The sequence below is a fragment of the Ostrea edulis genome, chromosome 9 (assembly GCF_947568905.1).
Source record: "Ostrea edulis chromosome 9, xbOstEdul1.1, whole genome shotgun sequence".
NCBI classification, from domain to species: domain Eukaryota; kingdom Metazoa; phylum Mollusca; class Bivalvia; order Ostreida; family Ostreidae; genus Ostrea; species Ostrea edulis.
The window spans coordinates 13,005,216-13,018,576 of record NC_079172.1 but is presented as its reverse complement, the minus strand read 5'-3'; the positions used below and the strand labels follow the sequence as shown (position 1 = coordinate 13,018,576).

Genomic DNA, 13,361 nt, shown 5'->3' with positions numbered 1-13,361 from the left:
TCGTTAGTAGACTCTAATTGCCGGTTTTTATGTTTTGAATATCGTAAAGCAATTAATGGCATTTTCTTTGTCAGTACCGCAATATTTTACTTCGAGGATAGCTAAATCTTGACTTCAATACTGTTAATAATCATGTATAAACAATAGAAGTGATGGGTGAAAAACGAGCAGGTCATGTAATTTTGCAACAAATGAAGTGACTGTTTCATATGAGAATTGAATTACAGGTGTAAAGTAAACGATAGGACACTGAGAGATGAAAGTTTTTAGTCAAAAAAATAATGTGCAGCTAATGTCTTGTTTGATCTGTTTATTTGAGACATCATGTATCGCATTGGAGACTGGAGTTACGCTTTCAAGGCAATAGGCGACTAAATGGGGCGGTGGGATGATACCGTAAAAACTGAGGCCCCGTGTCACAGCAGGTGTGGCACGATAAAGACCCCCGATCCCTGCTCAAAGGCCGTAAGCTTGCGCCGAGCATATACCTAAATTTTGCAGCCCTTCAACAGCAATGGTGATGTCTCCATATGAGTGAAAAATTCTCGAGAGGGACGTTAAACAATACACAATCAATCGTCTCTCCAACTCTTCGAATCCTTCCCTTGTAAAACATGTGAAGCGTTTCTGCACTTCCTCGACATTTGGGTTTGTCTGGGTTTTTGTTTTTTTTATGGAATCCAATGTGTATTCATTCACTTGATATAGTCCGATATCGTTAAAAATAAATACTGATAAAGTATAGCGTTATATTTCATACGCGGAAGCCATTAGCAGAATTAGATTAGTACACATAATCTTACCATATAGATAAAGGAAGGCGTTTGTTTATACCAGCACATGAAAGATTTTGTATTACAGAAGCAATTTCATTTCGCTATCTAAATATCATATAGAACAGCATTTCATACAGAATTGTTCAATATTTTTGAGTGTGAAAAATTAATTCATCTATGTGTCATACTTTTAAAAAAGTCAAGTTTTCTTTTAATAGCAAATCTACAAAGGTACTAAAATTAATATATCCATTCAATGATAAATGTATTTTATCTAGAAATGACACACAAGAATTTATGTATAATTCATACAGAATTTAATTTGTGTGGTAATACAATTTGCAGGTAAGATAATAACGGAGCTGCCTGCTTCATGTATTGCTTCTCAATATATCTTGGGACATTGTCGTTTACTGTACTTGTATTTTTGAAAATATTTGTATTTTGTATATTATAGGTTGGAAGTTTAAACTTTTCGCCAGGCCAAGGCGCTAGCACCCGTACTGACGGTGCTCGAACTCACGACCAGTCGATCGCGAATTGAACGCTCTAACCACCAGCAAGGTACCAGTGAATATAACTGACCAGCGTTAATTCCAATTAAAGAAAAAAACACAAAAATAATTTCATCGAGCTTTAACATGTTTGATTCATTAGATTTAACTATTAACCTGCACAAGAAAAATAACTACCCTGAATTTTTCAATCTTATGAAAACGTGCAGGTAATGCACGTAATACAGGTAACATCCTGTGTATTCGGAACGGTATACACCAGCTAGCAGGGTTCCCTCGGGGCTTCACACCTGCCTAAAATTAAGCTCCGTGCCGCACTTAACTTACCTGCGGAAAACCGACTGGTTAAAAACTTTTACCTTTAAAATAACGTATCCGCAGTTTGGTTCAGAATTTGATATTAGTACGGCATGGCATTCACTTTCTTCATGATAATAAATGACAACCTGTAACGATCTGAATCAATCCAAACTTTTAATTCTAACTAGATCCTTTTTCAGCTGTCTTACAGTAACAATATGGTCTTATATGCGGCGCGTCCATATAAACACAATTAGCGGCATTTCCGTATTTATTAATTCTACTGATTTCCTGGGAACTAATTATAAACTTGTCATCACTGGCAATATATTTCACAGTGGTTTCAAAAATGCCATCACCAGGCACTGTCTGCAAAGTTATTTGATACAATGCGCTCTTGTCAATAGCACCTTTTGACTCCTTGGGAATCCTTCCATCAGTATCTAAGCTACCCAAATAACGCGCTATGTAGGGATTTGATTGTAGAACAAGAGCGTTTTTAACAGATTTAAGTGTCAATTCATGACACTTAGATCTAAAATTTTTGGTCAAGTTGTTCATAAATTTCACAATTGCATCTGCTGCTCTTCTTGTAATGGGATCGGAAGAGGAAGTGGCGTTCCACCCCAGGCATGCGCACCAGTGAGGTGAAATATCAGCATCGCCACATGAGCGTTGTGTAGGTATTGGTCTGAATAGACTCATTCCTCTTGGTAATTTATCATTTTTAGTGTCTTTCTTTTCAAATTTCATCATATCATGGAATGTTTCGTGTATATCAAATGGAGTAGTTAATCTACCTGCATTAACTTTGAATGCTTTAAATTCGGAAGGGTATTTTTTGGAAAACCATGTAGGAAAGCGGAAAGAAAAATATGGCATTCTCTCCTCATATTTCCCTTGAATGCTCGTTCTAACTGCGTGGAATCGAGCACCGTGATCACTCATAAGAATTAAAACAGTGTTGTTTAAATAGTTATTATCCTCTAAATATTTTAACATTTCCAATAAATCGTCGTCAGCCCAATTCAGTTTGCTGGAATCTTCGTGACTATATTCGGAGTGAAAAGCAAACATAAATTTCAGTCGATTTCGATACATTTGAAATCCATCCTTGACCCAATCCATCATTACTTTGTGTCTCCGTTTTGAGCCGAGACAAAATGGTTTACTATACTTGTGTATATCCTGTGTTGCTTGACAATAAGGACGCCAGAAATTATCAACCGGTTGTTTGTCAAATCCCAGCATTCTCAAGTTAAAGGTCCCTATCCAGCACATGTCTTCTCCCCACTGTGTCACGTAGCCAGCCTTTCTGAAATCCTTCCAAATCCATGGATGGCCATCGACGACTTTCGCTCCAGGTTTTCCACGGCGTGCTTCCGGTAGTTCCTCTTCCGTCTCTCCAGTAAGAATGGGAAGCAGTGCCTGAGGCGTTCCATCGCCAACAATATTATATCCCTTGAGAACAATACCTTCTAACACTTCAGTGAAATACTTATGGGTTTTGGGTAATGTTCTTAACCAGGTGTTTCTGGATACAGAGTCAAACCCAAACATCAGCACATTGAGAGGCATGTAAAGGTCATTATATGATGCTTTGTTAACTCTGTCGTGTATCGTTTTGTCGTATGCAATTGTGGTATGTATATTTGAATATTTGGGACCAAACAAGCCCGACTGACAATCGATTTTAATCACATCAGAGGGTGCTGTTATAACATCTTTATCGAAAGCCTGTTTGTCACCCACTTTATATGCATACTCGTTTTTTCGATATATTGGATAATACTGACACGAAATTTTCTCATGTTTAGCTTTCGCATTTTCGTTTAACCACAGAGTTCCGTTGTTCACCTTTACCCAGTTTTCATCCTCGCCACATTTTAACGGGCCAACGTCGTGAAAATGCTTCATCACGATCGGGTTATAAGGGTCTAAATTAGGGTGGTTACACACCTGCTCACGAGTGAAGGAGTAATTCCGGAGTACACTGTTCAAAATTTCACTATTTTCAGGTGCATTCTTCAGACTATTGTGAGAAATTCCCTCTTCTCGACTCCCTGTCCGTTTTAAGGTCATCCAAATGCTTATATATATACACGAAAGAAAAATGGCTATCATCAAAAAATAACGAAGCTGTCTCCATCCTCTAGAAATTACGCATCTATACAACCCCATAGTTTATACGGTCAGCAATAAGGAAGGAAACTGGACACTGCAAAGAATAATCGATCTCGTGTTAGTACTAATGACGTGCAGGAGGCCATTATATGTTCGTTCCATAATATCTGATTACAACAAGACGCATGTGTTTTTATGTTTTGTTGTCCAAGGACAGAGTACACAAGCGCATCCATACGATTAGGGCCTCCTGATTTATGGCTGCGAGATAAGTAATATATTTTTAAAGTTTTCAAAAGTATAAAACGTAAAAACAAATCAAGAAAATAACTGTACCTTTGCAGAACCCTATATCATCCTTTCACCTCCAGACAATGTTGTTTGTATGCTGTGCGACTTCTCAATGGTGGATACGCGCCGACACATATGCAGCACACTCACTTCCCGAAATCGCAGGGTCGCCAGCAACTAAGATCGATAAAGAATATTGTGGAACAAGGAAAATGTTACCTCCCGGTATAACGCAACATCTCTTTTGAAAACACTTTGGAAGATACGTTCCAGACAAGGAAACTGAAATATAGGGTAAATTTTCCTCGCGTTACGTCACACATCACGGTCACATCAGAAATGCAAACAAATTAATCTCGCAGGACGATAACGAGGGATACACCAAGGGATGTCATTAGAGAGAGGAGGGGGAGGTACCGATAATAATACTATACAACGCTACTCAGTCCAACACAGGTGCAAGTCTATCTGCGGGTTGTAATTTTCCGGGGATTGTTCCTCATTCGATTAGACAATAGTTCATGCAGCCAGACTTAAATTCTTGTCTAGCAACCGAAATATCTTAAAGTATCGATTGTTCTTATCACAAGTCAAAGGTAGAAAATAGAATTGATAAAATGAATACTGCACAAACATCCACGTTTATCATAGTAAGGCACATAATTTATCATTCCAAGGTAATCACTTAAAAAAAAAAACAACGAAAACAAAAAACGCAATTATATTACCTGAGTTTGTTTTTTTCCTTTTTGATACAACCCCTTAATTATTCATGAACGCGCTTGTATTTTACATTTATCCATATATTTATATAAATACTAGTATATTGCCTATAAATCTGTGGTTTTAAAGGCGCATTAATTACTTGTTTTAGAAGGTGCTTCGTAAAAAAGGAATAAACAGAGTTGTCTAGTTATTTCATTTATATCTGTTAACATTGCGAATGTTAACACTCCCATCTGTCAACGAATTGTAACACGGTTGTGCATTTTATAGTCTGCCTCGGGAACAATATAAGTGCGTTTTTAAAGATAGATTCTTGTCATCATTAATATGCACCTTACTAATTGGCCAGCGCTTTCCTCAGTTATGAAACATATGGACAACGCTATGGAATTGGGTCTAAGAAACTTAAATTATAGGGAACTATAAGATAAAGTAAGTTTATTCCAATTTTCGGCCCAGAGGGCATACAGCAAAGGCAGTTTATAAAAAAAGAAATTTCAGAAAAGATTACAACATTAACTATACAAATTACATGTACAAGCAGCATATGGGGAGATAAGTATATAAGACATATAAATCGGGTGTGTAAAAAAAGTAAATGGACAATGTCAGTGTTGAAATACCAACATATTTATTCAACTGATTCATTGACGACTACCAAACATGAGGCATACATCATAAATCAACATCACATACTAGTATTATGCTAGTATATATAACATGATACACAGTCATGCTCAAATTAAACACAATTGTATGGTGTCCGGATAGGGCCATTTGCAAAAGTGTGAAGTCCTGCGCGTTAGTCACAACACGCCGTCACGCCAACAAGCAATGCGCCTTCGCGCTCTCACGACAACAGCAACGCGCCTTCGCGCTCTCACGACAACAAGCAACGCGCTCTCACGACAACAAGCAACGCGCCTTCGCGCAGACAAGCAACGCGCCCTCACGACAACAAGCAACGCGCCTTCGCGCAGACAAGCAACGCGCCATCGCGCCTTCACGCCAACAAGCAACACGGCGTGAGAGCGCGAAGACGCGTTGCTTGTCTGCGAGAAGCTTGTTGTCGTGAGAGCGCGAAGGCGCGTTGCTTGTTGGCGTGTGTTGATTAACGCGCAGTCACGTTTTTGCAAATGGCCCTATCCGGACACCATACAAGTGTCCTGATTTATCATTTCTGTGTCCCTCAGATTAAAACACTCATCCAAATATTGACAAAAATGTTCTATGAATGGATATTTTTCAGGATTCTTGAGACTTTTTATGGATTTGCATTCAAATCACCCAAATTTTCTGAGTATTTATTTCCTAAGTGATTGTATTTCGTTCAAAATAATATGAATTTAAGTGTTTCTCGTCCTCAACTTCATTCAAGCAGAGTTTACAAAGTCTATTATATATCGTGGAATTGGAGGTTTACAGTATCTCCCAACTTCAATATTGAGGGAATGTGCACTTAGTCTTAGATCTGTAAGATTTTGGTAATGTAAATTTCAAATATTCTTGCATTTTAAAATTACAATTGTATACTTGACTATACACAAGTTTTCCACGAATTGTTTGCTTTTTTATGTTATCAATCAAATTGATTACATATTTTATTTTCATAATAGTTTCCTAAGTTATTGTTAAATGTTTCATAGGGAATCTCTAAAGAGGAAAGCCCAATCATCTTTGTAATAATACTCAGTGATTTAGTCATGCTTGGACTATAGTTTTTGTATGAAATAACTTTTCATCCTCCTTAAGGTAGGTCCTTAGTCCTGGATTTTTGGGGTTTAGGTAGCATTTTTTTGTTTGGAATCAATAAATTAACATTCAGAGTAATGAAAAAAGGCAAAACAGTTAAGGGTTTCCATATTAATTTTCATTACATACACCACTAAAGTCATATACCCCGATGTAGATTTTTATGAAATTCATTGGAAACAGTTATTTGTTGTTATTTTAATATAAAAACAACAAAATATTTTTTGAATTGCATTTATTTATCGGGAAACATGTCAATAACTAAAACACATGTCATTTTCAATATGTTCATCAAGTTTTAGAATAATATTTGGAAAATTATTGAATTAGCGTTATTCCCCAAAATGTTAAAAAACAAACAAATGTGGACGCATTTTCCTTATAGCATGGTTTACATATCATTTTTTCTGTTTATATTAGTAGAGTTACATCTGTTATAGTTATTCATGGGAAAAAATCCATACCTTTCCTTAATAATTTCAAATCTATAGCTTCCAGATTATGTATACCCCCATCAAAAACTGAAGTCTGGCACCATACAGCTGAGCTATTTAAATCACTCGGGATTAAAATTGTATGTAATTTCATAAAAAAAAAACAGATAATCATTCCTTATCACCTTGGTAAAATGTTTGTCAAAAATAAAGGAAATATATCGCATTAGGGACTTGATAAATAATTGAATGAAAACAGAGTTATTGTCCTTGGATTCAATATTTTGAAATATATAATTGACTATTCAAATATAACTAAGAATTTTGAAATATTTTATGGCTAACAAGATTTTTTACAATAACTATTGAAAAAGATTCCAACAAAATTTATGTTCCTATCATTAAATTATTGACTTTGCAAAATCCTATGACGTCACACGAGTGTGGAACTACGTTAAAAGCATCAATTAACAATGGGTTATTATTTTGGGATGTAAATTCCATATCTTTTAACCTACAGTAATATTTGAACATTGATTCATACATCTTGATGTGTAAAGGATATAGACATAATTCAGAAACTACTGCAACATCAGAAGCTTCATTATAAACACCTAGCATGTCTTTCAAAATAGTATTTTATATTTTCTCAAAAGGCAACTTTGATAGGTTATCTGTGTCAATCTTAAAATCAGTAATCCAGATTTCAGATGAATATGTAACGATAGCCTAATAATGAGGTAATATGAGAGCCTGATACATTCTAAGCCATACTTGAACAGAGAAATCATTTGTAAAAGGTATTTTTGATTTAACTGAATTAGTTTCCGTTTGATGCAAATATTATTATCCTAAATATTTATATTCATTAGTTATTTCAACAACATCTCTTACAAAATAAAACAAAATGGTTCCTTGTTAATCTTTATCTTTGAGAAAATCATATCTTTTGTTTTATCAAGATTCACATCTAGCCTCCAATGTTTGCAGTAATCCTGTAAACCATTTAGACAATGCTGGAGACCAGATGATGACTCTGAAATCAGTATCAAGTCCAGTGGCGGATTTAAAGGGGTGCAGCCGCCCCCCCCCCCCCTAAAATTTTAAAGTAAATCGTGGTATCTTGTTTAGGAAACTATAAATGGTAAAAAGAAGCAATAATTTCTTCTACTCTCGAAGAAATAAATACAAAATCTTTTGATTTATTGAAATTTGAATTATATTTATTGGGAGAACTTACATTTGTTTTCAAAAACCCTTAAAATTTAGCATTTTATTAAATTCACCTTATTAAAAATGACAGAAAATAGTAAAAATTACTATACTCAGGCCCTATAGGATCTGTAAAATCCAGGAACTTCGCCCCCTTAAATGACTATAAACTATATCTTACAAAACTGTGTTTATCACTTTTTTGTGAATTCGGCGCATTAAATGACTATAAACTATATCTTACAAACCGTAAACTATCATTTACATTCGTTAATAATAGTTTAGACTTGTAAACCGTAGTTTACAATCGTGAAACCGTATTTATCAGATCGCTAATGATTGTTTTCATTGTTAATTATAGTTTACGCTTGTGAAACATAGATTATCTGTTAACTATGGTTTACAGATGTGAAATATAGATTAACGTTTTTCCTATATATTTGTATGTAAAACTTTGATCCCCTATTGTGACCCCATCGTACCCCTGGGGGCTATGATTTTTACAAGCTTGAAACTGCACTTATGTCAAGAAGCTTTCATGTAACTGTAAACTTCTTTAGCCCAGTGGTTCTTGAGAAGAAGATTTTCTCTATATATTAGTATGTAAAGCTTTGATCCCCTATTGTAGCCCCATCTTATCCCGGAGACCATAAGCCCCATCCTATCCCGTAGACCATAATTTTAAGAAACTTGAATCTGCATTATGTCAGGAAGTTTTCATGTAAATCCCTGCTTTTCTGGTCCAATGGTTCTTCATCAGAAGATTTTAAAAAAAATTTCCAGGTATTTTTATATGCAAAACTTTGATCCCCTATTGTTACCCCATCCTACCCCCAGGAGTCATGACTTTAACAAACTAGAATCTCCACTATGTCGGGAAGCTTTCATGTAAATTGCAGCTCCACTGGTCCAGTGGTTCTTAACAAGATTTTTTAATGACCCCACCCTATTTTTGCATTTAAGTGATTATTTCCCTTTTGGAGAGGCATGGCCCTTCATTTGAATAAACTTGAAAGCCCTTTGCCCAAAGATGCTTTGTGCCAAGTTTGGTTGAAATTGGCCTAGTGGTTCTGGAGAAGATGAAAATGTGAAAAGTTTACGTTGGCGCCTCTAGACAAAAGACAAAATTTGATCAGAAAAGCTTAAGTGAGTCTTCAGCTCAGGGGAGCTTAAAAGTCCAGGAAAATGAGTGTCGCGGAAAAGGGCAATCTGAACACAAGCGTAGCAATCTAAGTGAGAGGATCAAAGGATGAAAGGTGAAGATAACGAACGGTGATCAATCTCACAACTCCTATAAGCAATGCAAATTAGAGAGTTGGGCAACACGGACCCCCTGGACATACCAGCGGTGGGATTAGGTGCCTAGGAGGAGTAAGCATCCCCTGTCGACCTGTCACACCCGCCGTGAGCCCTATATCTTGATCAGGTAAACGGAGTTATCCGTAGTCAAAATTAGTGTGCAAAGGATCTGGTTTAAATCAGATTGGGAAAAAGAAAAATCTACATGTATATGGCCCAACCACTTTGTGTCGGGGGCACGATAATTTTTGTCGAGCTTGGATATGTCATGAGAAAACATATTTCTCTCTTCAACATAGAATGGGCAATCAGCGAGGAAATGATATTCATCTTCTATACAATTTAGGTTGCATATAATTCACATATACAGAGGATGCTTACTCCTAGGCACCTGATCCCACCTCTGGTGTGTCCTTGGGTCCGTGTTTGCCCAACTCTCTACTTCGTATTGCTTACAGGAGTTATGAGATTGATCACTGATCGTCGTCTTCACCTTCCATTATTTTGTTTCTTTATAGAGTAATCTTCTGGCCAGTATTGCTTTTTAAAAATTCATATTTTCATCTTTTCAATTTTTAGGTCATGTTCACTAATTCGGAATCTATACATTAGGGTTAATCTTAATTCTAGAGATTTCATAAACATGTAATTTTCCTTTTTAAAGTTTTCTTTAAACAAAATATGTTTTGCAAGTTTTCCTGATTTTTGGCCCTCTTCGAGTCTTTTTTTTTTAACAGTAAAAAAATATTTCGTACCCGATTTTTCCTTTGGTTCATTCTTTTAAATTATCAGTGAATCAATAGCGTAGTAAATTGTCACTTTCATCATCCCCTCATTTGAAAGTGCAAGCTTTTGTTTCCGGTAGAACAAAACCACAGCATGAAACGATTTTCAGAACTTTAGAAATTAGTGGGGGCTGAAAAAATAATAAGGTATATATATGATTTATTCCAAACGGGTATACCACTCCACATATTCAACATGTACATGATTCAATTAAACAATAAAATGCTTTCTTTGTTGTTTCATCATAGCATTGCAGGAAAAATTCATAACCCGCGTAAATGTGTTACACATGTAATTTTTTCTGTAACGATTGCTACCTTTATCATCCGACGAAACAACAAAGACATTTTATTGTTTATATTTATACATGTATGTAGTTTTAAGATACAAACTAGATTTAAGTGCTAAACATCATATGGTTGACCCATTCGTTACGCTAAACGAAACAACTAATGCACCTTTGACCTTGATAACACTGCATATTTGGTAATGATTATACACATAAGTAGATCTAAAATCAAAAAAAAAAAAAAAAAAAAAAAAAAAAACCCAAAAAACCGGATCGAACTAGTTTGCAACAAATATGCATTCATTGTCGCAGATAAATGCAATGTCAATTTCAATAGAAATATAAATACAATATGCAGTGGATGAAGATAACGAACAGTGATCAATCTCATAAATCCCACAAGCAATACAAAATAGATGGTTGGGCAAACACGGACCCCTGGACATACCAGAGGTGGGATCAGGTGCCTAGGAGGAGTAAGCATCCCCTGTCGACGATATACTTACTAATCATCATGAATATAGGAGTGTCGTATGTTACCGACTCTGTGGAAATGTGCATGTCACACACTATATCTTGTTTTGTTTGTTATAATACGATACAACGGTAGTAAGTGACGGTGCTTAAGTGTTAGGACAAAAGAAATATCCAGCAACATATACATGTATTAGCAAAACAAAATCTAAATTAACTATTAAGTCGATGCAAATTACCCCTATCCACAAATTCGTGAAAAATATAAGACTGTGTCTGTAGATTATTATCTGGTGCATAGGGTACATAGCAAGAGACTGCTATGGGACAATTGTTTGATTTAGGGAAATGTCCAGACATACCTAAAGCAGCATACACAATTACATACACAATACCTTTACACGTTATCTGAAAAGGTTGTTAACTTGCGATACGACTCCAGCATACGAATACCTGTGTGCCAATTGTATCTTATCAACTCAAAGTCAACCACTTCGTCATTTTACTACCATGTTTTATTTGAATTCTCTCTATTGTTTTATCATTTCCTTTATAGCTCTTGCAGGTCTTTTATTAGTATATTATCAATGATTATTAGCACAAACATTGTACAGCGCATAGAAACTATAGGTAATTTTGCGCTTTATAAATGAATAAAATAATAATAATAATACATCTCAGTCGTTGGATAAACCTTTTGCATATAATGGCTAACTTTTCAGGTGCAAGTTCAAGTTCATTTTATTCACTCAAACCACATTATACATGGTACATGAGGTGCATTAAGTAAACATACATTTGAGTAAGAATAAGGTCAGAGTATGTACAAATATACATGTATTAAAAAAGTATTTACAAAATATATTAAGGAGGACAGACTAACTCATAGATTTTTGCGATAAACATGAGTTTTAAAGTGTTTTAACCTTACTGGTTGACATAATTTCATGAAATTTAATAACATTAGGTCTTGTGTAATACCTACTTTGTAGGTATTCTTTTCTAATATTTGACAAAGCATATAATGGAATTCGTCTGCAATTTTCGATTCGTTACACAAAACACAAAATCTTTCATTATATGGAATACCAATCCATCTGCCAGTCTCTACTGGAGGGCGGTGATTTGTGGTGCGAAATTTAAGAAAAATAGTTCTAATTTTTTTTGGACAATTTTTCTGGTCCGAAGTCTATCTTAAAAGTTCTGTATATTTTACCTTTAGATGAATTGAACATATCGCTCGACCATGTGCAACAGACTGCAGTCATATCCGTCTCAGTATCCCAAGAATTGTATCAATCGGAAGTCTTTTCATTCAGTAAACTTGCAAGCTGCCAATAAAAGATGCACCTACTAGATGTTAACTGTGGCTGGGGGAGGGTGTGTGTGTGCGGGGCTCAGTTCATGATACAAGGATTGTTTCCAAACAACACACAGGCTTTTGATCAACATTTTAGCATACGGATGGGCTCTCCACTCCACTTTATAGGGACACAAGGAAATTGGGGCCTAATCGGCATGGTTACATCCATATTCACAGCAGAACCAGGGATGTAATTGAAAGTATTTTGGAGGCAATCAAAGGACGATTTTTGTAGATATTCAAAGAATTGAAAGGATCGTTAAAGTTGTGTACTGCATGATTTTTGTTTTGCTCACAGTGACGATGGAAGCATGTGCATCAAAGGTGGTATGAGATGAAATAACCGTGTTCGTAGACGTGGAAATAATGCTGCCTGTGAGAAAAGACAAATTACAGATGGCATTTTACTGATGAAGTGGAAGTTGGACTCGACATGTCAATTTTGAGCCTCGGAAAAGCATTACAGAGTTGAACACGAAATGAATATACAACTACGTTATCTCAATGTTTTAAATCTACATTTTTAGAACATTACAAAGAAATTGGCTTCAATATTTAAGTGCTCATCGGATATTAACTGTATGTGCTTCCCTTTTAGTATTAAATGTATACAAGATGTGTTTGTGAAACACAAATGCCCCCGATAAAGATCAATTCCAAAGATGACCAAGTCACAAGGACAAATATCTTGGTACCGGTAGAAAGATTTTGTCACAAGAAATGTTCATGTGCAATATGAAAGCTTTGCAATTTTCCATTTAGAAGTTATGACCAATGTCAATTTTTAAAGCAGTTCAAATGTCAAGGTCATAGGTTTAGTACTCGTGGAAAGGTCTTGTCACAAGGAATACGCATGTGAAATATCAAAGCTCTATCTTTTACTGTTCAAAAGTTATTAGCAAGGTTAAAGTTTCAGACAGAATTATAGAATGACAGGACAAAAACAATATGCCCCCGATTTTCGATCTCGGGGGATAAAAATTCAAGGCAATTTAATTCTCAACTTTCTATTTTATCTAT

The 13,361-nt window shown here is 35.6% G+C and overlaps 1 protein-coding gene across 1 annotated transcript; it reads right to left on the bottom strand.

The window, feature by feature from the left end:
* Nucleotides 1-1,751: 1,751 nt before the first annotated feature.
* On the bottom strand, nucleotides 1,752-5,222 carry LOC125659313 (uncharacterized). Its single transcript, XM_048890944.2, has 2 exons — nucleotides 4,052-5,222; nucleotides 1,752-3,809 (listed from the first exon to the last, which is right to left on the bottom strand). The coding sequence occupies exon 2, from the start codon at nucleotides 3,770-3,772 to the stop codon at nucleotides 1,772-1,774; it is 2,001 nt and encodes a 666-aa protein (XP_048746901.2). The 5' UTR covers nucleotides 3,773-3,809; nucleotides 4,052-5,222; the 3' UTR covers nucleotides 1,752-1,771.
* Between the last annotated feature and the right edge of the window lie 8,139 nt (nucleotides 5,223-13,361).

What these genes read in the sequence shown, in the direction of transcription:
- LOC125659313 (XM_048890944.2), bottom strand. Translation starts at nt 3,772, where the DNA reads ATGGGGTTGTATAGATGCGTAATTTCTAGAGGATGGAGACAGCTTCGT.